Raw genomic sequence first — 27,609 nt, forward strand, 5'->3', positions numbered from 1 at the left:
TGGTTTATTCAGCACCATGGACTGACTTGTTTAAAAATAGAATTTGTTGGGATAAGTGGATTTGTTGTTATTAGTGCTGTTGAGTGGATTCCGACTCCTAGTGACCCTGTGTGCAGCAGAGCGGAACCCTGCCTGGTCTTTTTGCACCATCCTCTCACCTTTCAGCAGGCCTGAAGGAAATCCAAATCTTAACCACTAGACCACCAGGGCTGGCTCTAGGTGGATTTGCTTAAGGAAAAAAAATTAAAAAGTAATATTTCTGGAAAGATGCATAGAGAGAGATACTCAGGAAGCTGTTAAAGGATCTGTGTAAAGAGAGCCCAGTAATGCTATGTTAATTAGCCAACATATAGTTTCATTTATTCAGGCTAGAACTTCCCTCCATATCTGATCTACTTTTCTACATTAACACCTAATAAGTGGAGAGTGCTTTATAATTTTCAAGGATATTTCATACGCGTTTTCTTATTGGAGGCTCACAACAACCCTATGAGGTAGGCAGGGGAGGCATTAATTTTACCATTTCACAAAAGGAGAAAACAGAACACAGAGACTTTAAGTAACCTGCCCAAAGGCACACAGATATGCCACGGGGAAGCTAGATCTTGTTACTCAGGTGTGTTGCCAACAAGTACATTTGTCGGTTCATCCACTGAATTGAATAAATATGTATGGAGAGTCTACTCTATGGCGGGTACAACTAAGCAATGAGCATATGTAGATAGAAGACACAGTACTTGTCTTGAAGGAGCCACTGGAAGATTAGAGACAGACATGTAAAAGCTCCCAATACAGGGTAACTGGGGCTATGCTAGAGGGACACCTCCATGCTGAGGGGGCCCTTAACCCAGACTGTGCCATGGCGCAGGAGGATTCAGGCTCCTCAGAAGAGATTCCATTGAGTTAAAGATAAGTTGGGGTAAGCCAGCCCAATAGCTCTTTTTCTGGCCCCTTCTAGGATAGTCCTGTCTTAGTCCTCTCTAATAGTATTTGGAGATTAGCTTTTCAGCCTGAGTTCTTGCATAGCACAACCCCCTACATGTCCCTCCAACCCAAAGCTGGTATGCCCTGACCTTGGGTGAGGACAGCTTACTCTGGCTCCTGTTGAACAAGGACTCATCCCAGCTCTTGGCCTGAAGCTGTGCCCAGAAGCAAGAAGGGGGATGAAATGGGCAAGTAAGTGGCTCAAACCAGGGTAGTTTAAGATCCCTCTGACACGTAGATCACTAAAATATGAGGTGGCAAAAAGTAGGAAGCTCCTGTGACACTGGAACTACAAATTAAAATAAATTTCCCTTCATGGGGAAATGAAACTTCATTATAAGGGCGACAAGCCCAAGGATCAAAGCCATACTCACGTAAAAGAATAAAATTCATTGGCTTGAGAAATTGGGAAATCATGACTGATTTTAATGCCCTCTCTTTTTCTGCAAAGGTTAACCCAAGGGTGACAGAAAGGACTTTAGAGCATTGAACAACTAGATGTGACCTGCAACTGGATCCATCCTGGTTTCTAATGTAAGTAATTTAGGAAGATTACCTGGGTCAATCACTATTAAGAAGTCCTAGGAGGAATTTTTGAAAATGTCTTTGCTATAAAACAAGATATTGAAGGTAGGAAGGCCAGTCCAGTACATACCGTTAGATGCAAATAACTCACTTGATCTCTAGTGGACCCAAATGCCCACCATTTGCACCAACCAGGACCAAGGTTGGGGATTTTGATGTTTTTGCAGAAGAGAGAATAAATAAGATAAAAATGCGAGCAAATGGGTAAAGCTGCCTTCCTGAAGAATTAAATGGATCATTGAAGGGAGCTAAAATCAGGTCTCTCTTCATCTATCTTCCAGTAAAGAACTGCAGGGGCCATTATTATAGGCTTGTTTTATTGAATAACAGCAATAATGGCTACCATTTCTTGAGATCCTACTGTCTTCCAGGCACTATATTCTGCATTTCACAACCTCTCTGAATTCTCTCAAAAATCTGTTAAGATAGAAATTATCAATTCCATTGCACAGATGGGGAAACTGGGGCTCAGAGAAGAGAAAGACTAATATGTACCGGAGCAGAAATCCAAACCCAGCCTTGCTGACCCCAAAGTTATGCTCTGAAACACTCTTCTCTGCTGCTTTTCATGATTGCTATGTCATGCTGAAATTTGCCTCTGGGTGCCTTTTGTTAAACCCCAACTGTTTGGCTATATGTCTACCAGTAAAAAATCATCAGAGAAACTCAAACAATATCTTGCACTTGCTTAAATATAGGAGGCAAGGGCAAAAAACTAGAAAGCTGAGTTACTCTTAAAGGAGCCACCAAAAGCTCATACCCTGGGGGAAGAACTGGGGCCAGCTGGTAGTAAAGAAGTGGCATCTGCTAACCATTTCCTGTGGCCTGTAGGGGGGCAAAACCACCACCACAACCACAACAGTCACAACAACAAGGGAGCCAGAGGGGTCTAAGAGCAGGGCCATGGGCAGGAGGCTCCCAAGAAAGAGGCTCCCCTAACAGATCTCTTCCTGTCCTTCAAACTTCAAGTCTCAAGAGTCCGTTTTATTTGATTCTCAGACCGACTATCAGAAATAACCCTTCTGGGTCAGAGTAATTGGATGAAAATGTTTCAAGTGGGTTACCGTTGGTGGAGGTCAGAGTTATTCTGATTACTGACCATCCGTCTCATCAGGAAAAGGTCGGTGATACTTGTCCCGCCCAGCAACCGTGTTGCAATCACTTCTCCACCTACCTTACATGCTCTCTCAAGGGTGAATATAAAGAATGACAGATTTCAAATTTATAAATATCTACCAGAATGTATACAGCCAAAACCATGTTGTGTCCATCAATGATTCTGACATTACTTAAAACATTTCTGGAACTCCTCTTTGGAAACCCCCTTTAAAGTCAGTTGAAGTGTCACAAGAAATAATCAGCCCCATTATTTCATCTTCTTACCCCAAATGGACCCTCAATGGTATGACCCTGCTTGATCAGCTACCCCATTCAACAGTTTGGTTCCAAAAGACTTACAGATATTTTCAAAAAATCCAGTTTATCTTTACAGGAAGAATAGCCTACACCTCTTCATTCCTGCTCTGAACATCTAGCCGGCCTGCTTAATCACACTATAATGATGTGATAACATCAACAATAGCGATCATTGATAGCTGTGCCTATGTGCCAGGACACATCTTTGCAACAACCCTGTAGAATAGGTATCATTATCCCCACCTTACAAATAAGGGAACAGAATTTGATGTTAAATGACCTGCCCAAAGCACATAGTCCGAGTCTGAACCAGGATTAAAATCTCCCTTTGTATCATTCTAAAGACTGCACTCATCCCAATATGCACCAATCACCTGGCTCATGTGTCCTAACTCAGGGTCTTCTCACTCTAATCCTCAGCCTGCACGACTCATGATCAACTGGTTGAGAACCAACAACCTGCAGACTGCAGGGACTGGCCATATGCCCTCAAGGCTTTTCCCAAAGAACATGTAGAAAAATGTTTTGGGGACTGATAGCATCAGTGAAATCAGTCTATGATTACGCAAAGTGCCTGCTTTGAAGGAGGCAACAATATTTAAAGGGCATAGAAGCTCTAGTATGTTAAATTAATAATTCCTTAAAAGCGGTTATAGTCCTTCATGGGCCCATCTCTCAAGCCTTCTGAGCTAACACAGAAAAGCTCTGGTGCACACAGCAGTGATAGTAAGAGGACTTGGGCCCCCACCATCAGACTCACATTTCAAAGAGGAAATTATGAGGTGATATCTATTTGTTGAGGGTATGGATATGCTCGGACCTGCCTTGGAGGCCCCCAAATGCTCTCCACATAATGAAATGATCCAACTGAGCTCAGGAGGATCTGGCATAAGTACTAACAGGACACAATGTGCTTCAAGTAATAAGCCATCCAGCCTTCAACAGGTGGTTACAGATATCAATGGTGAGCCATGAAAATGTCTCCTCTTGCTACTTCAGACATGACAGTAGATAAGTACAGCCCATCCTGAATGTGGCACACCATATTAAGCTGTCAGTCAGCAGGATAAGCTGGGCTTTTCTCACTCAATTCTGAAGGTAGAGCTATTGTATGTGACACCACAATCTTAAGGGATAAATGTCATAGTATTGCCATAGTCGGTCTTGAAAAATAGCTGTCACTAAAGACTACTTTTGAGATATATGTATGATTAAAAATATGCCAGTCTAAGTCCTTAGAGGGATTATTAAATGAGGGTACACCCCAAACTTATCTGTATTACCTTACCAGGATTGTAAAAAATCTTCATCTGCCTTAAATATTTCATGCTAGACCAAATAAAGTCATTTTCTACATTATCCATTTTTCCTTCAAAGCCTTTCCATGAACAATCTTGACTTAAGTAAAGTAGAAGATGTAAACTGCCCTAGTAGCAAGCAGCATGACACTTCAGTACCTTCATTCTAGGGCATACACTCAGGCTAACAGAGCAGTTCCCCAAGGCAGAAAGAATAAAGTGTCATGTTTCTGCTTCCAGGAAAACTAAAGTAGAAATGAAATCCAAAAATGTCTGAGGGTGACTAAGAACTGTGGAGATAGTTATAGAACAAACACTCTCTCCCTTCTACTAGCCTTTCATAAACAGAGCTTCCTGCAGGATAGGGGGCAAAGGAAGAACCAGCCACGAGAAGAAAGAGCTGGGATGTTGAAGACTGTACCTCAGTTTTTAACCCTCAAACCATCATTACAGGGGTGCTAAGAAGAGCTACTGAGCCTTGGCTTCAGCATGATTTTAGTCGGCTTGTGCCTAAACAAACTCGGAATCAAACGCCTTTAGGACCTGACTCAACATTATTGAATATTACTTCCATTATCCATTGTTTACTTTCTTTCCTGTGTCCTCTTCCTCTTGGCTCTCTATTTTATCTTATATATTTGCTTCCCCATTGGTGCTTTCGTTGGCTATCCCATATTTAAAGTTGTATGTACACTGCCTTGAGCCCTTTGGAGAAAAGCCACCACATAAATCTGAGTAAACAGGCAAACAAACAAAACCCAAATAACAAATAAAGAACAATTTATTTTAGCACAAGAGCATGGGAGCTATATATAGCAACTGCTGCATATCACTGGCCTGTTCTGATGTGACTGGAGTGAGCTGTGCATGTGTATATATGTGTCTGAATATGTATACACTCCAGCATATAGGTCTTTTCTTCATTTAATTCATTTACCACCAGATTAAAGATTCTGAAAGTCTTTCTATTTTGCTATGTAAACCAGTGAAGGACTTGTTAGTGTTAGAAATCGGTCCCTACCCCTCAAGTCCTCAGAACATAGTGTTCTTAAAATATTTGCATTTTAAAAACAAACAACTATTCTCCCTCACTTTTCCTAGATTACGGGGGAAAAAGAAGCAATTTTGTTCATCTCATTTTTAAAATTATTTTGCATATGTGTTAAGGGTTCTCTTGTTCATTCTCACTTGTTGGGTGTTAAGGGTCCTCTTGTTCATTCTCACTTGTTGATATGCCACAGTCTATCCCTCCAATTCAGCAGAAGAGAGAGAAAAATCATCTCCTTACCCTAATCTTTTGCAATATCCAGAAGGTTTTGAGACAAGAACAAAACTCCTTGAGAACTAAAATAGTTGTTTTGTATATTCCTGCTTCTGCCTTTCCAATTAAGCAGAGAAATCCTGGAGAGGCGTTATAAACATTGGAAGACTTGTCTGATCAGTGGAAATAAGGGAGAATTCACAGTGAGTGTGTGTGTGTATATAATTTCTCAGGTGAAATGGGAGATAAGATTGCTTAGGAGGGAAAGGAGGCACCTTCACTGCAATATGTCCCTGTGGATCTCAGGGAGTCTATTCTCTAATGCCACGTACCCCATATAGCCCACTGAGAGTCCCAGAGAAAATACAAAATGGATACTGATTTAAAATGGACAGAAGTGGCTATGTAGAAGTGTCAGTCAGAAGATAACAGCAATATTCTGGAGCTGACATCTGGATCCAGGCCCATTTGGTCCAGTAACATGACAGAGGAGCAGCGAGACCAGCTAGGACTGAATCACAAAGCCAACTAAGGTATCACACCACAAAGTAAAGTACAAGTAGCTGTATATTCACAATTTATAAGCCTCAAAGTCCCTAGAGAAGTATAAACCTCTGTAGGAGGTGCGCTGATTGTAGGAGAGGCTAGTTGACCACACACATAGGGCTGAGAAAAAAGACTCGGGAGAATAATTGCAAAGGCATATAGAGACAGGGCCAGGTGAAGGAGAGGCTAGCATGTAGGTAGTGGTCAAGTATAATGGGGAGGGGAGGCCTGAAGGTTTGGCTATCCTGTCCTCAAGGTTAAGGGTGAGCCAAACTGTATCCAGAGGTGGTGGGAGAAGCCTGATAGAGCAGTAGTTGCTCAGAGTTCATATAAAAATGGGTGGAAAACTGAAGACTGGATAAACAAAATGTGCTATATCCATATAAGGAAATATTATTTGGCCATAAAAAGGAATGAAGTACTGATACATGCCACAACTTGGATGAACCTTGAAAACATTATGCAAAGTGAATGATTCCATTTATATGAAACATCCAGAATAGGTAAATCCATAGAGCCAGAAAGCAGATTGTTGGTCGCGAGGTACTAGAGGAAGTGGGGGAATGCAGAGTGAGTGCTAATGGGTACAAGGTTTTACTTCAGAGTGATGACAATGTCGTGGAACTAGCTAGAGGTGACGATTATACAACACTGTGAATGTACTAAATTCCACTGAATTGTACACCTTAAAATGGTGAATTTTATGTTATGTGAGTTTCATCTCAATAAAATACACACATACATGTATAGTTGCACGTGCGCTCAATACAAACGAGTAGAGCCTCTGTTGTGCCGAGGGGAATTCTCCCTGGACTGCTGAGGAAGGAGGCTGGTCGATTTTTTTTTCCTCATCCTTCTCATTAAGTTGTAAACTCTTCAGCAGGGGCAGGCACTGGATTCTACTTATCACTGTATGCTCCACAGGGCCTAGTATATAGTAAGTGCTCAACCTTTTTTGAATGAACTTGAATTATCGGATGTTAAATATAAAGTCAAAACAGCACTTTTTTTTCTCTCCAACTAGGGATTTTTGAACATGTATAGGTTTAAATAGTTTCTCCGTTACACTAATTTAAAGATAAACTTGATTAAACAATAAAATGGGGCTTATATAGTATCAAACTATCCAGAAGAAGAATAAAAATTTTAGTCATTTTATCCAGATATTTGGCCTAACAGTTCTAAAAAGGAGTTCGAGAATGTATTTAGTAAATTGTTCACTCTTCATACAAGTATTTTCAGTGCCAGTGAAGGCAAATCCTACATTTAGCTGTCGTTAAGTCCTGTGTTAGCTTTCTTCCATGGATTCCTTTATGTTTCTCTTGGTCTCAGGGATTCTCTAATTGAAATCCTCTATAGTTCCACAAATGCAAAAGATGGAGGATTTTCTGCCTTTGGCAACTGTAGGAAATCTTTGCCTGTGGGATACATGGTGGCTCACATGAAGGAGTGTATCTCACAGGAGCTAAGCTTGCTAATTCAACGATTTCTCGGCTAAATACTAGAAGTCAATGTTTATGTCAAGCCAAGATAGGGTGGGGGGGGGTGAGAAGGACAAATGATAGGCTTATGTGGTACTCCCTGAGACCAGATCTATGAAAACATTCTCTTCATCATATTTCAATTGATTGGCTTCATAAGACAGAAAAATTGAAAGGATGTGAAATCTGACCTTACTTAGAGAGACAATGACTTGTTTAACTCTTTAAAAGTTGAGAGATCTGTACATTCAGAGTAGGAGGGTATAAATAGCTCTGATAATGCAGCTGACATGGATATTGATGTGCATTTTCTTCAGCATCAGTATTTTCCTTTTAATCAGGTATCTCCACTGACAAGTCTCATCCCCTTTCAGGATCCTTGATTTTTATAAATTTTCTTGACTAAAAGTAAAATCTTTTGAAAGGAACACAAACCTACGTATAAAGATAACAAAGTTACAACCCATTTGACAGCGAGAAGCGGCAACTGTTACTTAAGACTAAATTAAATCAGAAATTCAATGAAAAGCTCTGGAAAGGGGTTTTAACTATAGATGAGACAAGCAGCGCAAAGCTAATCTTTATAAATGGTACAAACAGAGGGCACACATGTCCTCAGGCTACAGAAATTCACATTATTAAATGTATATTCCTGAGTCATTTTTTAAAAATCTAGTTTGACACTATTCCCTAGTCCCATCATTGCATTATGTCGGTAATTTAAGTACAGGTTAATTATAACCTGAAGTTACTAACCAAGGAAGAGTTACTTCCTAGATTAATCTACCCTTATGCTCTCTAAAATGTGTTTGATTTCCTTCCTTCCTCCCTCCTTCTTTCTCTTTCTTCTTTCCTTCTTTTCTTTCTTTCCTGGATAGTGTATATCAATGATAAAAGTTGTTTTGAAAAAATAGATTTTTCAGAAGTATAAATAGGAGTTTGGAATAACAGCTTTTCTCCATATTATAATATTTATTTTATTTTATTATTTTGTTCAATACCCAAAGATATTTAAAGCTAGCAAATTAAAAAAATTTTCAGTTAACAGAATTCTTTTAATGGTACAAAAGTGCATTTGGCTAACTTTTGGACTCATTCAAATTTAGGAGGCTTTGGATTCCACCATTTGGTAGAAGAGGACTTTCTTGGGCTCAGGGCAACATCCTTCACAAAAGCATACTGGCCATGAAGTAGTTTATCTGAGCAAAATTCAATTTTAAAAAATACCACAAATTCAAAAAATGTAGCCTGGGAAGAAATTCTTTTGAATTAACTAAAACTGGGTCATCTGATTTTTTTTTTCTTGAAGAGGAATAGAAGATATATCCAGCAGGGTTACAACATTTGCCTTAAACAATCACAATGAAGAAACCAATATTAGCGCTTGACACATAGTAGGTGCTCAAATATTTGTTAAATGAGTAAATAAATAAATGAATGATTACATTAGTAAATAAATATATTGTAAACTAACATTCCCTTTTTCATAAGAGACCATGGTTAGAAAATATGCTGCTTAAAAAAACTAGTATTCAGGAATTGTTCATCTTTCACCATATTAACACACCAGTGGGTAAGTCACTGGGCTGGTTTCTCATCAAGTTTAGGCAAGAACCACATATTTGACCTGTGGACATTTTGTTTTTTAAATGTTATACTGTTTACACCTGTTTTAAAGCATCTGCTTTTTTCTCTGACAATTAAAAAAAATATGTCATAACAGTTAGGCATATTTTCATGATTCCACTTAGTAGTTGATGACCTTTGAGGATGATAAATATACATTATTTCTCTAGAGTGGAGTGGGCTGCATGGGGCCATTAATCCCTCCAGCCTGAGTCATATATCTACTAGAGGAAAGTCTATCTCCATGCAAATTCAGTGCTTCATCCAGGGTGGCATGCAGCCTCAGTCTCATTAGCACCTCATTCTCATTGTCCCAGGTCAGTAAAATAGCTTAGTTGAGAAACAAGCTGTTTCCAGGCATGTGTTTTACTTTGCCTTGGGGAGAGGAGGGGTGGAGGGGGAAGGGAGAAAGAAGAGAAGAAACATGAATTGAGCTTCCAGTATGTGCCAGTCTTCTAGTGGCTTTACATTTATGACCTCATCTAATAGCTACAACCACGCTGTGAGATGACCTTCCCTTACAGAGGAGGACCTTGAAACTTTCTAAGTTAAGTGACTCACCCAAAGCCACTCACAGTAAGCAGCAGAACTGAGATGCAAACCGGAGTTCATCTGGCTCCAAAGCCTTCCTCTGTCCATTACATTACATTGCTAATTAATTCCATTTAGCATCATGATTAATTATCCCATGTCCTGATATTGGATCCCACTAGAACGTAAGCTCCTCAAAGCAGGTAACTTGCCTGTCTTGTTCACCCTCATATCCCCAGCACCTAGCTTGATGGCTAACACACAGTATCTCAAAACATAAACGTTGAAGGTATGAATGAATGAATCAATCAATCAATAAGGAAAAAAACACACAGACTGTCAGAGCTAGAGGGGCTCTAATCCAATCATCTCACTTTTTAGATAGGGAAACCAAGGCCCAGAGAGATTAAGTCACTTGCCATAGCTTACACAACACATTAGTGAAAGACTCAGAACTGGAGTTCAGGTCTCTTCTGTATTGTCTCTACAACATGCTACCACTTGTACAAACATTTGTGTGTGTGTGTGGCAGATTGGCCCTGAGCTAACATCTATTGCCAATCTTCCTCTTTTTACTTGAAGAAGATTGTCTCTGAGCTAACTTCTGTGTCCATCTTCCTCTATTTTGTATGTGGGACGCCACCACAGCATGGCTGCTGATGAACAGTGTGTAGGTTCGTGCCCAGGAACCAAAGCTGGGCTGCGAAAGAGGAGCTGCAAACTTAACCACTATGCCGCCAGGCCGGCCCCTCTACAAATATTTTTGAAAGCATGTTCATCAACTCCATGTGGTTTCCTAAGCATTCTACCCTCCTGACTTAATTCCTTAATTGCAAGCTGTTCCTCACACGTGCAAAGCAATGGAGGTTAGGAATGCCATTAGCCCACTATAATAAAAGCTCCATGAAGACAAGAAATTTTGCCTGTTTTGTTCACTTCAACATGACTGGAACTTAGAAGGTGCTCAGTAAATATTTGCTGAATAAATGAATATATATTATTTGCTTTCCAGCAATGAGCAAATTCTTCATAGATGACGAATGTTAGCACAGATTATACTAACACCCAAATGACCAAACATTTCAGTAAAATTGTTCAGTGAAACAGTATTCCTCTTTCCCTCCCCTTTCTTCTTTCCTCCATCTTCATCTATAAAGTGGGAAAAAATAACAGTATATATTTCATAGGATTGGTGTAAGGATAAAAAGAGTTAATACAGACAAGCACTTAGCATGGGGCTCAGTATGTAAACTCTCAATAAATGATAGCTATTAGTATGAATCTGATTTCTTCAACTCAATCAATAAATAAGGGCCCACATAATGAAGAGATGGAAGAAGGTGAAGACCAAGAAAAAGAGTTGTTTTACACTTGGCGCTTTGCAAAATGTTCCTGAATACATAGATCACTATGTGCTTCAAAGTTTGTAAATTCTATGAGTGCTATAAGCTATAGACAGAATCTGGCATGGCATAGATAATCACGTTTAAGCATAGATATATGTTTTTTCTAGAACTTTTCTTGTGAAATTAATGGAGGCAGAGAGAAGATATAACTAACTTTGAGATGAACATATGATGATTATTCCTCAAATATTGCTATAGTCAAAACAGTCAAAAAAGATTACCTCTCCACGAGTTCTTGTCCATTCCAGCAAAGAGTGTCGTTTTCAGCCACAGGGCTATGGCTGCAGATGTAGCCAGGCAGCGCACTATAGAAGCTGATGAAAGATTTCAACTTTTGAATTAGTTCCCTGAAAGAAAAACAAAACATCTGTGCATAACAGGCAAGTAAACCCAGTATGAGAAAAGTTTAATTTCCTTATCAGCATGACAAAAAGGCTCTGCCAGGCTGATTAGAGCAATAAATGATTTTTAAAGACATTCTTGGCTACAGGGCCATAATTTAGTTTTTTTTTTTTAAATCAATAAAATGATATTAGAAAAAAAGTTGCCTACCATATAAGGTGCTGTTCCTATCAAAAGGATGATTTAATTCCAACATCCATTTTCAAACACGTTCAGCTTCCATTTTTTGTTCAGAATGCTGTTACCTACATTCTCAAAGGTGCTGATTACAAGGCACACTGGAGCACTACATATCTTTTGGTTTCTGAGTGTAATTGAGTGCATTGATTGTAATTTACAATGCTATTACCCTAGAGATGGCCCCTTTCCATATAGGCTCTGGATAATATTTGCAGATCAGAATCACAGGGTGCTCAGAGCAGTATAAGCTCTATGAAATTCTCCTGACAATATAGACAGAGAAACTCACATCTGCTAGAAGGGGAAGGTTTCTTTGTTCTTTGTCTGTATATTGTGGGTCCTCTGAGGGGAAGGGAGGAGGGAAGGGATGCTAGTATATTTTATTATTTATTTGCTTTGGCTTTATGCTATATATGATAAGACGAGTATGTGTGTGTTTGAGAGAGAGAGAGAGCGAGCAAGCAAGTGAGCACATGTTATATATGCAAATATATATAAACACACACACATAAATACCCAGCAAAATTGCTGGCCTATTATCTTGTTTCAGATGTACATGGACACATAAAATAAGACACTACAGACTTGAGAGAAGTGGAAATGCTTATATGAAATGTTAAAATATCTATGTAATAGATGTCCAGTGGTAGACAAACAAAAATAAAATAATCTTTATTTTCTAAAGCAAATGTTCCTAGTAGAAAGGAAGTTAAAGCATTCTTCATATCCAAGTCTATCTTAAGTCTCTGCTAAGTTTTTGGAGACTGGCCAGGGAATTTGCTGGCAGTGGAGTAATTATTCAATACTGTCTCCAGGCTAAGAATGGACTGGCCTGATATACACACCTCTGGAGGAGCCAGAGGCCTGAATCTCATTTGGACACTGGTGGGAGTCCTGAGCCCAGAAATGTCTTCTGGGGGTTGTTCTCAGATCTGGCCCAAAGAGGAAGACTGGTAGAAATTATTTTCTTGCATTTAATGCCATTTTCCATTTTATTACCATAAACCAATTCATTTCAACTAATGATTTAAAAGAGAGGGAGAGTCTGCAATACTCAGCACATCTTCACAAAGGCTTAGGTCACAGTAAAGCCAGGGTGATGCACAGGACAATTCAAGAAAGGTTATTGGGACATATATAACTCCTGATACCCCAAGAGTTGCTTCCTGCTCTGCTCAAACCCCCTCGCAGCCTACTCCTGGTGGCTGAGCTCCTTCAATCTCCAAAGTGAAGAGGCTCAATACAGGGCTCTGAAAATAAAAGTCAACATTATAGTTTCTCACAGAGGAAAAAAATGGGTTCAATTAACACTAATAGGAGAGATGCTCTGTTTTACAAGGTAATAATACAGTTCCCAAGAGTGGAAACTGAAAGACTAAAGGCTGAGGCTGTGTAATTCCCCCCACTCCAGGAGGAGATGGAATATGGCCATTAATCTCTGGGAAGTGATGGCCCTCTCTTTAATGAAAGAGTTTCCCTTAGGCCTCCTCTTACCTCTAAACTCTCTCTCACTAACATAGTGCATGGCAAGAAAAATTGAACTCATAGCAAAGCCTTCCAACTTGACTTCCCTAGAAGTTAAAAAAAAAAACCACTCCAAACTTCTCCAAGCCTCCCAATCCTTGCAGTTTTCTTGGCTGATCATAAAGATACCAACAAGTTGGAGAAGATTCAGAGAGGGTCTATGTAAACGTCAAGGGGACCAGAGGCTGCAACAAACATAAGACCTCCCACTTTAGTATGGAAGGATATGACTTGGTGAGGTCAAGATAAAAGTCCAAGAAAACAACAAGGAATCTGAATAATGTGAACACAGTCTGGGTCATCAAATTCTAGAACTCAGGGGAATCTCTTTGAAACTTGAACAAGGTAACTTGGGGAAATAATAGGTCATCCTACTTCATAGAGTACTCATTACCTCCACAGGACATACAGGATGGCCCTAGGAAGAGATTGTGCTTTAAAAATTTGCTTCTAAATTATTTTGAATTTAGAACACAGTTTCATTTAGCAACCATGCTATAATGATGGGTGGATTCTGAGAACATCCCCTTAAAACCTGTTAGCTAGGAATAGTAGCTAAGAGCACTGATTTTGGAGTCTGACCCACGTGAGTTTCAAATGCCAGCTACTCCCTCACTTAGCAGTGAAACCTTAGGCAAATTCTAAACTTCTCTGAGCTTTAGTTTCCTTATCTGTAAAATGAAGCTAATGATAGGTTTCTATGACGATTAAGGGAGAAAATGCATGTAAAGTGTTTAGCATAGTACCCGGCACAGAGTAATTCCCCTACAATGTTAGCCATTGTCAATATTACCATCATTATGAGCCTATAGAATATAAATATATTATATATATGAAATACATATTCCAGATAAATTTATGAATGCGAGATAATTAAGATTTATTCAAGTTCCAGAGAACTTTATGTGCACAAGATAAATAAATCCTTCATATTTTGAGGTGGGTATTAATAAGTACAACCATCTTCTCTCTGAAAATATTTTCCTGACATTCTTTTTCAAAGACTTGCTAGCTATTGGGCTGGGTAAACCACTGAACTAATCTGGTATAGCCGTTTGAACGGTCTTTGGTAGGAAGGCAGTGGTGGGCTTCACAGGGATTTGTGTGAAGGAATCAGATGTGGAGTATCAGATATGGGAGGCCAAGATGAAGTTGACTTTAAAAAGGTAGATTAGGGGCTGGCCCGGTGGTGTAGCGGTTAAGTACGTGCGCTCTGCTTTGGCAGCCCAGGGGTCTAGGTTCGGATCCTGGCACGGACCAACGCACCGCTTGTCAAGCCATGCTGTGGTGGTGTCCCATATAAAGTAGAGGAAGATGGGCACGGATGTTAGCCCAGGGCCAGTCTTCCTCAGCAAAAAGAGGAGGATTGGCAATGGATGTTAGCTCAGGGCTAATCTTCCTCACCAAAAAAAAAAAAAAAGGTAGATTAGCCATCAAGGAAATCAAAATTAAAATCAGTTAGATTGCACTTCACTAGGATGACTATAATAAAAAAGACAGACAACAAGTATTGGGAAGGATGTGGAGAAATTGGAACCCTCATACATTGCTGATTGGAATGCGAAATGGTGCTGCAGCTGCGGAAAACAGTTTGGTGGTTCTTCGTAAAGTTAAGCATAGAGTTACCACGTGACCCAGCAATTCCACCACTATATATATATATATATACCCAAAATAATTAAAAACAAGTACTCAAAAATGTTATTCAGCCTTAAAAAGAATAAACTATTCATACATGCTGCAATTTGGGTGAACCTTGAAAACGTTATGCTAAGTGAAAGAAGCCAATCATGAAAGACCACATATTATATGATTCCATTTACGTGAAATGTCCAGAATAGGCAAATCTATAGAGACAGAAAGTAGATTAGTGGTTGCTTAGGGCTGGGTGGATGAGGGTTGGGGAATGATAGCTAAAGGGTATGGGATTTCTTTTTGAGGTGATGAAAGTGTTCTAAAATTGATTGTGGTAATGGTTGCACAACTGTGAATATACTAAAAACAGTCAAATTATATACTTTAAATGGATGAATTGTATGGTATGTGGATATATGTCAATAAAGCTATTACTAAGATATAACCCCAAAAAAGGGTAGAGAAGAGGTGAAATATGTCTCAGAAAAAGAGAGGCTTATCTACTAGGGGGAAGGGTGTCCCTTCCCCTTGGAACAATGGAAGGAGACAGGAGAGCTGGGAAAAAGCCAGGTTTGGATGGACATGAAATAAAGGCATGGGTGAGGGGTGAAAACAGAAATTTGTAAGAGCTGCAAGTTCAGCACTGCAAGAACTATAAACAGTGGTTAAAATCTGTTTCTTCCTTCATCTTTTAAAATGAAGTCTGTTGGTTTTCCTTCTCATTGTAAATAAATAAAGAAATATATGCTCCCTATGGAGAATTTAGAAAATATAGAAAAGTAGAAGGGAAAGAAATCTTATTAATAGTCCTACCAGTCAGAGATAATCACTGTTAATATTTGGATATATTTCCTTCCAGACTTTTCTCTCCAGTAAAGTTTTGTGTTTATTTCTCTAAAACCTATACTTCTTGATAGGCTTGTTACTGAGTACTTTTTGGTTCTCAGTGTATGTTATTCCCATTAGAACCCACTTAGAATCCAAAGTGGATTTGATTAGAAAAGAACCCCAGAATAATGAAATAAATGCCAGTTTGCAAATAATTCCCAGATCCCATGGGATAGAGCAGTACCCACCTTTGGGAGAACAAAGAGCAGGGCTCCAGCACATCTAGCAAACTGGCTAACACCTTGGAGTTCCCAAGTACCGTGTTATAGTGCAGGCCATTCCTGCATGCAAAACTTTCTAAATACTGTGGGAAAATAAACCTTGGTTTCCAAAAGAAACTTTTTGATTTTTGAAAATAAATCCAGACATACTATTTTGCAGGGTAGAAGAAAGACTTTCTAAACTGTTGGAGAGTTAATGAGCTTTTCAAAAGACAACGGCAACAGGTGATAATGTCCTCTGACACCACAGCCCTGCAAGCAGCAGACTGTGACAGGAGCAGTTTATCTCCTAAGGAGTTTAGTGGGCCTCTCTCATTTCTCCTCTTCTTTGTCTTTTCTCATCACTCCTTCCTAAATTTGTTCTGGTGTGGGAATTCAGTGTATTTTATTTTTATCTTTTCTTAAATAAAGCTTTCTAGCCCCCTACTTATAATTTTAAAAGGAAGTGAGTCAAATATTTCTATTTCTCTCTTTAAAGAAAGACACCTGAAACTAAATTCAGTGACATATTAATTACCCATATATGACTCACTCCAGATTTCTTCTCTTTGTGCTAGTAGCCCATGACAGACAACAAAAGAATCTCCACTCATGAACTAAGGCAGTCTGCTCAACTGAATTGTCTCTAGGAAAAAAAAAGGGACAGAAAGTTTGGACAATTAGTTGCCCAGAATGGGAAAAACAATTTGATTGAAGGGAATGTTCTTTGATTCCAATTCCACTTTATTCAAATACATAATGCCAAACATACCATTTGATATACAAATAGTGGAGCTTATGGCTCTCACTTAGGACAAACCCAACACTTGCTTACAGCAGTCTGCTCAGGAAAAAGAGTCTCTTCATAGAGGTTTCTATTCAATGTGTTAAACTTGAAAATAAAGGATAGGGCCCCTTTGCAAGCACGAGCTATTTTGAAATATTGCGGCTGCGGGCACGTGATCTTCCCTGGAGGGCTCCGCCATCCTCCAGAGGAGCATCCCCTTCTTGGGTGTGGGGGAGGGGATTCCCTTTGCTTTTTGCAATGATTTGCTTGGGCAGGCATCAAAGCAGCACTAATTGGAAAGCACTGCAAGTAAAAGCAGCCTTTCATCCCCAACTGCAGATCCTGAACGTTTCTCCTTTATCATTAAGGTTCTTTTTTTCTTAATATAAAGTATGAGCTCATTATTTTTTTTAAATTGAAAACACAGAAAAGCACATAAACTAAAATAATTACAATTGGAATGATGCAGGATCATGCTTAATTCTGCTGCAGAGAACCTTTCACAGTCTGACCCCAAACTATAATTTTCTACCATTCAGAGACTAGCCCATACTTTTCCCCATACTGTTCTGTTTGCCTGGAACACCCTCTTTTCTCTCCTCTGTCTGTTGAATTTCTACTCTTCCTTGAAGGCCCAGCTCAGAAGCTGCCTTTCTCAAGAAGCATTTCTTGACTCTCACAGGGGAGCTGTTAACTCCCCCGGCTGTGATGCTGCCACCCTTTTGTACATAGCTCTGTTTGGGCACTCACCCCCAATGTATGAAAATTATTTATTCGTGTGCCTGTCTCCCTAACTAGGCTAGGCGCTCCTCCTATTCATCAGAGCCTAATCCTTACACAATGCTTAGCATAGAGATGGTGTTGACAAATGTTGCAAGAAGCAGAGTCCTATTTAGGGCAGAATGACTTGCACCAGAGCCGAAACTGGTTGATTCACTCAGGACATACTTTGTTGTTTTGTTCCGAGGGTGGAAGGCACCATTGAGCTTACAAAGCTGCCTAGCCCAACCAGAGCAGCTGTCTGAGAGGGAGTGGGAGGAAGCATTGATTTTTGGACCAGCGAGCTGAGATCAGCTTTTGTTCTTTTCTTTCGAGGTCATTTACTAGTGTCACCTAATCCATTGCCCCTTTAGACCAAGTCAGAGGGGAAGGGGAGGGGGGAGGTGTAGGAAGGGGAATGCTGGAATACATAGATGTAATTTCACAAGGGTGGAGGGACTGTGTCACTTTCTCACAGGTTAGCAATTGGGCCAGAGCTTGGTATATAGACGCAGGATGGACTATTCAACTATAGATTTGAGGTTTGGAAAAAGGAAATATGTTGCTCATGTATTTTACCAAATTTTATGGGGGATACACAAACGACAAGGTAAACAGTATCATCAGAGAAGAGGCGAAAGAGACATTCAAGAGGGCAAAGGAGGGAGACAGAGCTGGAAAGGGCTGTGAAAATCTCATTTCTTCTATTCTGATCCTACTGCTTGTGCATCTTGTCCTGCCCTCACTCTTTTAAAGCTGATGACAGATATTTTCAATATTTATGTCTTAAAGGAACACTGAATCTCATATATAGGCCACCAGTTGAGTATCAAATCGCCTTTAAACAGAACTAAGCTATTTCTAAGATTAGTTGTGTCTTGCAAACTACCCAGTTGGGGGCAGACAAAACAAACAGATGACTCCTGAATGCTACCAAAGGAATCCCGCATTTCTTTATGTGTTGTTATTTTAATAAGGCAAAGGGCTTTTCAACTCATAATCAGATTCAGACAGCTTCCTCACAACCTCCACAGACTGAATGCTACAATAGGGTTCCTTTCCAATTATTATATTTTTAACTGCAAAGGATGGAGCTTGGGCCTGGGTGTGAGGGATGCTGGAGGCACATATATTTTTCCGGACAGGGTGAAATGTTGTGCAGAACGTACTGAGAAATTTATATTAGTACTAACACTCTGCCAAAACAAACTGTTCTAACACCAGATTGCAGGGGGCAATGCATTTAGCAAGAGATCATTTTAGTCCCCAATTCTCCCCTCTCCCTAAGAGGGTTTACAATGCCTATTTGAGGGCGTTAAATGAAATCAGACACTCTTCTGTTGTTTTGTTTTCTTATTCTGCCAGAGAATTTAGAAAGACTGGCTCCGTCTCAGACTCTAATGCTTCAGTTTGCAAAAAAATGAGAAACATTATGGGACAGGCTCGTGTTCCCAACACCCACAGGAGTCCTGCCTGACCACCACTTACTGAAGTCTACAGGCTTTGCAATTTTTCTTACTATCTTTTCTCTTCTTTGGGGGTCAACAATAAGTTCAAAAATGAATCTAAGCAACACAACAAATTCGGGTGACCAGCCAAGAACCCGTTTATCAATTTCTTCTTTCCCTGGACGAATTAACACCCATAGAGGCTTCCCTGGTAAGGCGAAAGGGAATAGGTCCCACAGAGCCCAATAGAGAAGCCATGGCAGCAGGGCCTTGATAAACCTCCTACTTACTCATAAATGGGTCTAGGTTAACAGGGTAAGCTCAAAATAGGACTGGGTTGGTGCGTTTTCTTTGAAAGAACTCTGCATGTGATTCTGTTACAAATTCATATACCACCTTCTCCGTGAAGCTTCCACTATACCTCCCCGGGCAGAGGTTCTCTCTTTCCCGGTAGGGTGCCTTTACAGACCGCACATTCTTTTGCACTTCGAAAACTGTTCTGTGATTATTTGTATTTAAGTCTAGTTCTGCATTAGACTGATTTGGGCAGCAGAGATCGTGTCTTGATTTTCAGTGCCCGGTATACATCCTGGCACATAATAGGTGCTTCCTACATGTCTGCTGAGTCGAATAAAGTAATATATATATATATATATATATATATATATATATATATATATAAAAACATATTATATTTTATAAATATTAATATATGCTATACTTATATATTATAAATGTAATGTAATATAACTATAATATATAATATAAATATATTATATTTGTATTATAATTTAAATTTTATTTTCATATATGAATTACCTAGAAATAATTCATATATAATATTATATAAATTATTCACTTCAGTCTAATATGCAAGGGCTTTCCACTACTTAAAGATTAATGACTGAGGTTAATTCCTCAGGTGGTTTAGGCAAAGAGTGAAAGCAATGGAGAACAGTGGACAAAGGGCAGGCAGGGGCTAAAAGGGCCTAGAGAAATGGCCTAATTTTGTCTTCCACAAAAATCAAAAACTTCCCAAAGAAGCTATGCTGTAAGGAAATGGTTCTCAAATATTTTGGTGCCAGGACCCCTGTGATGGTTCTTGAATATGTCTACAAATTCTTGGACATTCCTCTCTTCCAGAAGTGGTGCTTAACTTCCCTCCCCTTGAGTGTGGACTAGTTTTGGTGACTCGCTTCTAACAAATTGAATACGTCAGAATTGCCAATATGTCACTTCTGAGACTAGGTCATAAAAGACAGTGCAGCTTTCTCCTTGCTCTGTTCCACGGATCACTTATTCTGGCGAAGTCATTGGCCATGTTGTGAGGACACTCACAAGGTCCAAGTGGTAAGGAACCGAGGCCTCCTTCCAACAACCAGCACTAATTTGCTAAATGAGTAAGTGATCCACCTTAGAAGTGGATCCTCCGGTCTCAGTCAACACGTCAGACGACTGCAGTCCCAGGTAATATCTTGACCAAAATTTCTTTACAGACTGAGAACCACCCAGCCAAGCCGCTCCCAAATTCCTGACAGAAACTGTGAGATAATAAATGTTTGTTGTTTTAAATTACTATGCTTTGGGAGAATTTGTTATATAGCACTAGATAACTAATAAAACTGCTTTATATGCTTAAAAATTATTGAGGATCCCAAAGAGCTTTTGTTTCTATGATATATACCTATTGATACTTATCGCTTTAGAAATTAAAACAGAAAAAATTTTAAAAAATTATTAATTTTAAACTAACAATAATGAGCCATAATATGTTAACATAAATAACATTTTTATGAAAAAAATAGACAAGTGGCTTTGTTTTTGCATTTTTGTAAAATATCTTTACTGAATGGCTTAATAGGAGGCAACTAAATTCTCCTATTGGCGTCTGTATTTAATATGTTGCAATATGCTGTGTTGGTGGAAGTATATGAACAAAACTCAGCTTCACACAGATATGTAGTTAGCAAAGGAGGATCTTACAGACCCCCTGAAAGGGTCTGTGGGACTCCCTGAGTCCTCAAATCACACTTTAAAACTGCTGCTATAGGGAAATTAGAAATCCATTAGGTGGGAAATCCATTAGGTTGGAAGTCAACAAAAGAGAAGAAAATGCACTTCCTGAAATGCTGCTTTGGAGGCCTAGCTCTCAAGTGGCCTTACTGCCTTCTTTCACTCTAACTTTATCATATATGACTAAGAATTACCACTTCAAAACCTTCTGTAGTAAATGGATATGAATGGAATAATTTAGCCCAAATGTGAGATGTTACTTATCTAATCTCTTATTTTTCCATCTATAGGCCAATCTCTTCCAATCCCCTCAAAGTCATCAGGAAGCAGAACTGATGTCTAGCTATTTTTGAGCCAGTAGCAGGGTTGGCTTACATACATGGTCCTTCTAGAGAAGGCAGTTGTCCTAGATTTGTGTTGGGCTTCCCATCTAATTTCTACCCCTTATTTGTAACCATGAAACTAGAATAGGGAAGGAGGGAATCTGGATGGGGGGAGAAGGGATGAAAAGAATAAGAAACCAACTTTAATTTAGTCTCTTGACTGCTGTCTTAAGAAACAGGAACCGAATCCTTCATTTTATCATTTTAAAAAGAGTGTGTAGAGTGTACAGTGTGTGTGTATACACATGAGTGTGTCTTGCCAGTTTCTCTCTAGTGAACTCAACCCTGACTCACTGTTAATAAAGAGAAAAGTCACAAACCAATCCATGTAATTGTGAGACCAGATCATAAGCAGAAAGTGTTTTGTTTAATGAATAAAGATCTTGAATACAGAAGTCTATTCCACCCCGTGTTGCTGTACTAGATATTTACATATGGTAAATTTACATTTAAATATGGCTTTGATATAATATAATATCTCTTTTCTCTAACATTAACAGATGAAAGAATTTAATTAATCAAGCACTGTACTCATAATATATATATAGAATACATATATATATATATATGTCAGAATATAACATGTATTTAAGAAGCTTGACTCCAATGTTTTTTGACATTAAAACACAATTGCTAATTGTATGCTGAAATGAGAAAAAAAAACCTCTCACCTTCTTCGGCTGGATAAGGTTTCTTCATGTTCTACATGAGCAACTTTTAATACTTTCTTGTCAATAAACAGATCTTCAGGATAATAAGCAGATCTATATTGGCGTTGCTGAGAATGGGCACATAACTTGCCAATCTGAAAAAAGAAACGCCATATAATTATATGATACTTTCACAGATATGATAGTAGAAACACATTCTGAAATGCACTTCAATTTCTTCATCAATTTCTTTTTAAAGAGCAGAACGAAGCTATTACTGGAGTCAAAAAAGGTGATATGCTTTTAAGGCAAAAAACCATCTGTGCAAAGGAATACTGAAGACTGGGGGTTGGGTGGGACTCTGAGCGCAGCCTGTTCAGAGATTTCCTAAGATGAAAAATGCTTTTTTTCTATAGCAAAGTGCACATTTGAGAGGATCCTCTACCCAGGACTTACGCTATTGGTACGTTTCAAGGGCACTTGGTATTTATCCGTATGAGAAGTTCACAAATGGGAGTTGCAAAGTTTAGGAAGAACTGGTGCAGGAGATATGGGTGTGTATGAGAGATGTTAGAGTAGTCTGTTAATAGAAGAGCAGCCTCCCATGGATAGAGTGCTCCTGATTCTTATGAGCATTTTGTTATAAGACCCAAGCTAGGGTATTCTGAAAAATGTCAATGTAGTTGCTCATTTGACTTTCCTAAAAACGCCCAAGGGAAGAAGGCAAGTTAACCAATCCATAGCCAGTGTCGTCAGCTGTGAATCACATATCACTGAATGAGCCCAAGACAGAGAGGATTCAAGAATATAGGTGCTCAAGAGAGTTTAGCTTCATCCCTCCCTCCCTTCTTTCCTCTATCCATTCATTCAAAAATATTTATTGGATGCCTCCCTCTAAAGATTAGCTCTTTTACACTCAAATAGGAATGATAAAAAATGGCATCAGCTTTCTTACCATTCTTACAATGCTAGATGATTATTTGGGTAAATTATTTGTAGATTTGCTATTTTTTTCACTTTCAGAGAAAAGCCTAAATGAACTTCCATATAAAGAAGTATGAATAGTAACATATTTCTATGTTTCCTTTGTGGCAGACACTTGGTTAATATTTTCACTCTCATTTTATAGGCGAGGAAATTGAGGCTCAGAGAGGTTAAGCAACTTGCCTCAAGCAAATAGGCAATGGATTCACTTTCTGACTTTGAACCTATTTGTCTGACTTCAAAGCTTGTGCAGTATCACCTCCTTAGAAGATGATGCTTGATTTCCACTTGCATACATTCTATGTTTTGAAAAAAAAAAAAAAGAATTCCTAGTCCTCAAAAAGATAGCCAACATGTTTAAGGTGAATATATAGATTGTACACTTTAGGAAAAATATTGGCAATAACTTGTGAGGACATGGGTTATATCTTTGTTACTCTGTCCCTCCACAGAATTCAGACTGGATTTTGTACACTGGCACTCAGTAAAGAGGAATTAATTGAAGTGAATTGAAGGAATTGCCTAGTATCAGGTCTGGCTCGCCATTCTAATGATAGGCCACAGGCTCTGTGTGGTAATCCCAGCTTCTGGATTTCTTAAGATGGCCCCAATAACAGTTACTAAGTTATCTATCTCTTTATAAAGGCATAAATGACATTTAGTTTATATAGCTTTGGAAGGTTTTCCATATTAATAAATTCTTGAATTAGAAGAAACCTAGATGTAGCAGTAGCATCACCTCCATTTGTGCAATACAGCACCTATAGTCTGAGATTCAAACTATCTCAACAGTTATCTTAATGGGAATGAAACAAAAGTTGCAGATACTTTAAAATATTTCGTTTGGCTTGGAAAGTATGGTACTGAATTTTTCAGATGTGTTTATGTAATGCTATTCCACTTGGGCTAATATTAACTTCAAATGAAGAATCTGCATTCTCTGAATGTGCCCTAATTGGTAGCAGTCTGGGAGGGTGCTTTAGGCTAGGGGCTGCCCGTCTGGACTGCAGAGTTAAATTCCAGTCACTTCCAAAGTACACAGTGCAGATACAAATCACTGAGGGCAGACTGTGCATCATAAATTTATGTCCATAGGCATATCCATGTTTACTTTGTTAAACTGCAGGTGAACGTTCATAGAATAAAACCTTGATTTTTGTTCCATAAATATCTATTTATTACTCTGTGAACATACATCAATGTGAGAGTCTATTTCACCAGGATCAAAGTATTCTTAGCACATTCAGGAGCACAGGACACATTCTCTTGACCGACACCTGTTCCAAATCCAGCACTGAAATAAAAATCTTTCACACATCTTTCACAGTAACTCGTCTACTTGCAACCCACAGCTGTGAAATCTCCCTCCCCATTGAAAGGCTGCTCTTTGTATCAGTGAATACTAATTGGGCCACAGCAAGACTTTAAAGTTTTTAACCCCTCCCAACCTACTGGAAAGGGGTGCAGCTGAGGCAAAAGTAGGAAGGTTAAGAACAAATGAGAATGTAGCCAGTCTGGAGTCTGACCTTTCTTCCCAAGCCACCCAATGTGGCATTATCAAGCAGACTTCCCAAGGCTCTGTGTGGGGTAAGGGGCAAACAATGGTGTCCTGCCAACACCCCCACTCCCCCATCTGAAATCTGCCACATCTTATCAGACAGGCTCTATTTTCTTCCACAAATCTACCATGAAGCAAATTCTTCTCATATACAAAGCATTTGTCAAATGTAGACCCCCCTTTGGGCCCTTCTCCCCACATCTTTCACCTCCACACTGTGTGAGCTGTAGGTGAATATTATGAGCTTATTTTGAGAAGTGGACACGAAAAGAAAACATAATTTACAAAGAGATGCAGTATTTACATGAAAGAGGTCCTTTCAGCTTCCCACTTGGGAAACACCCGGCTATGCTGGGAGACTTGAGTCTTATTCTACAGCTGCACTTGCTAAAGAAGCCAGCCTCCCAAGTGGCATTTTAGAAATCAGTATCCTACCCAGGAGTTTAGGTTCTTAAACAAGAAGTGCAATCCAATTTCCTTTCACTGACTAATGGACCTAGTCAAGGATGCCTCTACCTTTAAATTTAGCTACTTGGAGTGAATTTATTGGATAGGTGAGTGTCTCTATTAATAGAGCTGGAATATAAAACCTTTTCGTTTTCCATGACCTGTGATTCCTAATGGCGCCTTTATTCATGTGCCAAAACCTGTGGCAGGAAAAGTAATAGTGCTCTGAAGTGTTATAAGACTTGAAACGTAAGAAGCCAGGGCCTTGGACCATATCCGGGTCAGGAGGTCATTCTAGTAACCTTAGCACCATTCTTTTCTAACCAGGGTCCAGAGCACTGGCTTTGTACACACATAAGGAAAACACACTGCTAAGAACCAGCAAGATAGAGTGAAGAGCCCAATAGATTGGGCATTAGGAAACCAGGCCTACAACCCCACTTCTACCTCTCACCCACAACAGGACTTCATTTTTATCTGGTCCCACAGCTTTACTCCACCAGTAACTCTAGTCTCATACAAAAGAGGAAGATATGATATTTGAAGTTAGGTTGTATGTTATATATATATGTTATCCTGGGCTCCTTTGAAAAAAAGGAGAAAATTACTTTGCAAGTAGAGTATGTTACCAAAGATTTTAAAACCACGCAAAACATTTGGCTTGATGCAATTCACACGTGCATCCCATAATTGACATGTCAAGAAATGCAGATATTCTATTGGTTAAAATCTAACTGTATTCATTCTGAGGTCCCCATTTGTTATTTGTTCTGGAGACTCTCAGGTGACAAAAAACTCAGACTTGCTTTTTCTCTCCAAATGGCTGAGCAGAGAAGGAGAGCCTATATTGTAAGCTTCTCAACAATACCAATACCTCACGTTTGTAACATAACACCTTACTCCAGCCTAGTGCTTCACAAATAACTTTTACATCCACTCTCCATTCTCTCCAGTGAGTCCTACAATAACCCTCTGAGGCATACACAGCAGGTTATTGAACCCATTTTGGAGATAATGAAACTGAGGCTCACAAAGGTTAAGAAACTTAAGCAAAGTCACAGTGGTAGTAAATGGCAGAGCTGGGACTTGAACCCAGAACTGTCTGACTCCAAAACCTATGTTTTTGTTTTTGATTTTCCCCTACGCCCTGGATTTCTGTCAAGAGGATAGACTCTGGGGCTTCCCAGTATTGGGTGTGGCCCAGCTCTGTAGTCCTGTGGACATCCCATCCATAATTGGAGAACATTCATGATTACGAAGAATCCAAAAACATACTTCAAAGAAGGGCTAGTTATTAAAGATAAACAGAAAACTCACATCCAATTTTAACCTGAGTTTCAGGCAGTATTTCTTGCAGAATGATTTAAACTTTTTGGCCTGCCAGGTAAGATTCCATAGTAACCATACTAAAACACTGGATGTCAAATTTTGTGCGGGAGGTGGCCACCAAGTAGGTCCAGTCTGCTGCTTGCTGCCTGTAGGATGTCCCTGGACCCCGGCTCCTGAAGTCAGATTCTTGGATCAGCTACAAAATCTTCTGTAATTCCTACAGTTTAACCCAGGTCTAGTCTGATGTCTGGTCCAAGTATATTCTTTACAGTTTCCCCCTAAATGGAGATTCCAGATTGATCCTATGGCTACAAAAATGCAACAGGTTTAAGCCTTTACCTGTTATAGCCTAAAAGATTTGAAAATGGGGGGAGGGTGCTACTACATTAAAGCGTATCTCTGACCCTCTCCCACTCTTAACTAGCCCTAACAGATCTATTTTGCTCTCGATTTCAAAATTAGATAAAGGAAAGGCTTTGCATTTTCTTTCTCGAGAAACATATAAAAGGGGTGTGTGTGTGTGTATGTTATGTGTTATGTGTGAAGCTGTGCGTTTTAACTTGTATGGCCCATAATAGAAGAAGGAGGGGGGAAGGAAAGGGAGAAGCAGAAGCAGAAAGGGAAAAGTTCACATTAGTGAGTCTGCGGCACAAGAGCCACAGACACAACATACTGCACTCGGAAATCGGACAGCTTTTGAACTGGAAGATGCCTGTCCCACTGAACTGTACTCAGCGATCAGCACAACTCCTTCCCTCTCAAGAGCTGCACCTGAGGCCGCCAAGATTGAGGACCTCTAGAGGGTCTTTTCAGTTTTATTTAATTATAGAATAACTTTTCCACTAGAATCCGGCTGATTACTGTGGTCCTAAGACGTGCTTTTCTGAGAATTGTGGCTAAATAATTGGTATAAATTTAGTCTTTGGTTGTCGATGGATTCATCAGAACCCTGATGGCTATGCAATTTAAATATCAATTCTAATCCCGTGGTCCACTCTGGAGAATATTACCTGTGGCATTTGTTTTAGGCTACCTTGCAGCTGGGGATAGGGTGGGGTGGGAATTCCATAGGTTTCCAGTTAAAATCCATAATGAACTTCAGTTCATTCTGTTGTATTGTCTATTATATTGTTGTTCAATTTCATTTAATTAAATCTTAAAAGTTTCAAAATAAAATATACATTGAAATTATGTGATATACAACATAAACTTTTTAATAGTAGTAACCATGCTCATTTAACAATTCTACAGGTATAATAAAAATGCTAATATATGTTAATGTTTAGTC

The 27,609-nt window shown here is 39.3% G+C and overlaps 1 protein-coding gene across 2 annotated transcripts in view; it reads right to left on the reverse strand.

The window, feature by feature from the left end:
* GPC3 (glypican 3) overlaps window positions 1–27,609 on the reverse strand; it is a 413,594-nt gene that overhangs the window by 113,299 nt on the left and 272,686 nt on the right. For both annotated transcript variants that reach the window (XM_058536778.1, XM_058536777.1), the window contains 2 exons: window positions 22,025–22,158; window positions 11,356–11,481 (listed from right to left, as the gene is read on the reverse strand). In XM_058536778.1, the coding sequence (XP_058392761.1) occupies window positions 11,356–11,481; window positions 22,025–22,158 (260 nt within the window). The remainder of the gene's footprint in view (window positions 1–11,355; window positions 11,482–22,024; window positions 22,159–27,609) is intronic.

Source organism: Diceros bicornis, chromosome X (genome assembly GCF_020826845.1).
Source record: "Diceros bicornis minor isolate mBicDic1 chromosome X, mDicBic1.mat.cur, whole genome shotgun sequence".
In the NCBI taxonomy this organism is placed as follows: Eukaryota; Metazoa; Chordata; class Mammalia; order Perissodactyla; family Rhinocerotidae; genus Diceros; species Diceros bicornis.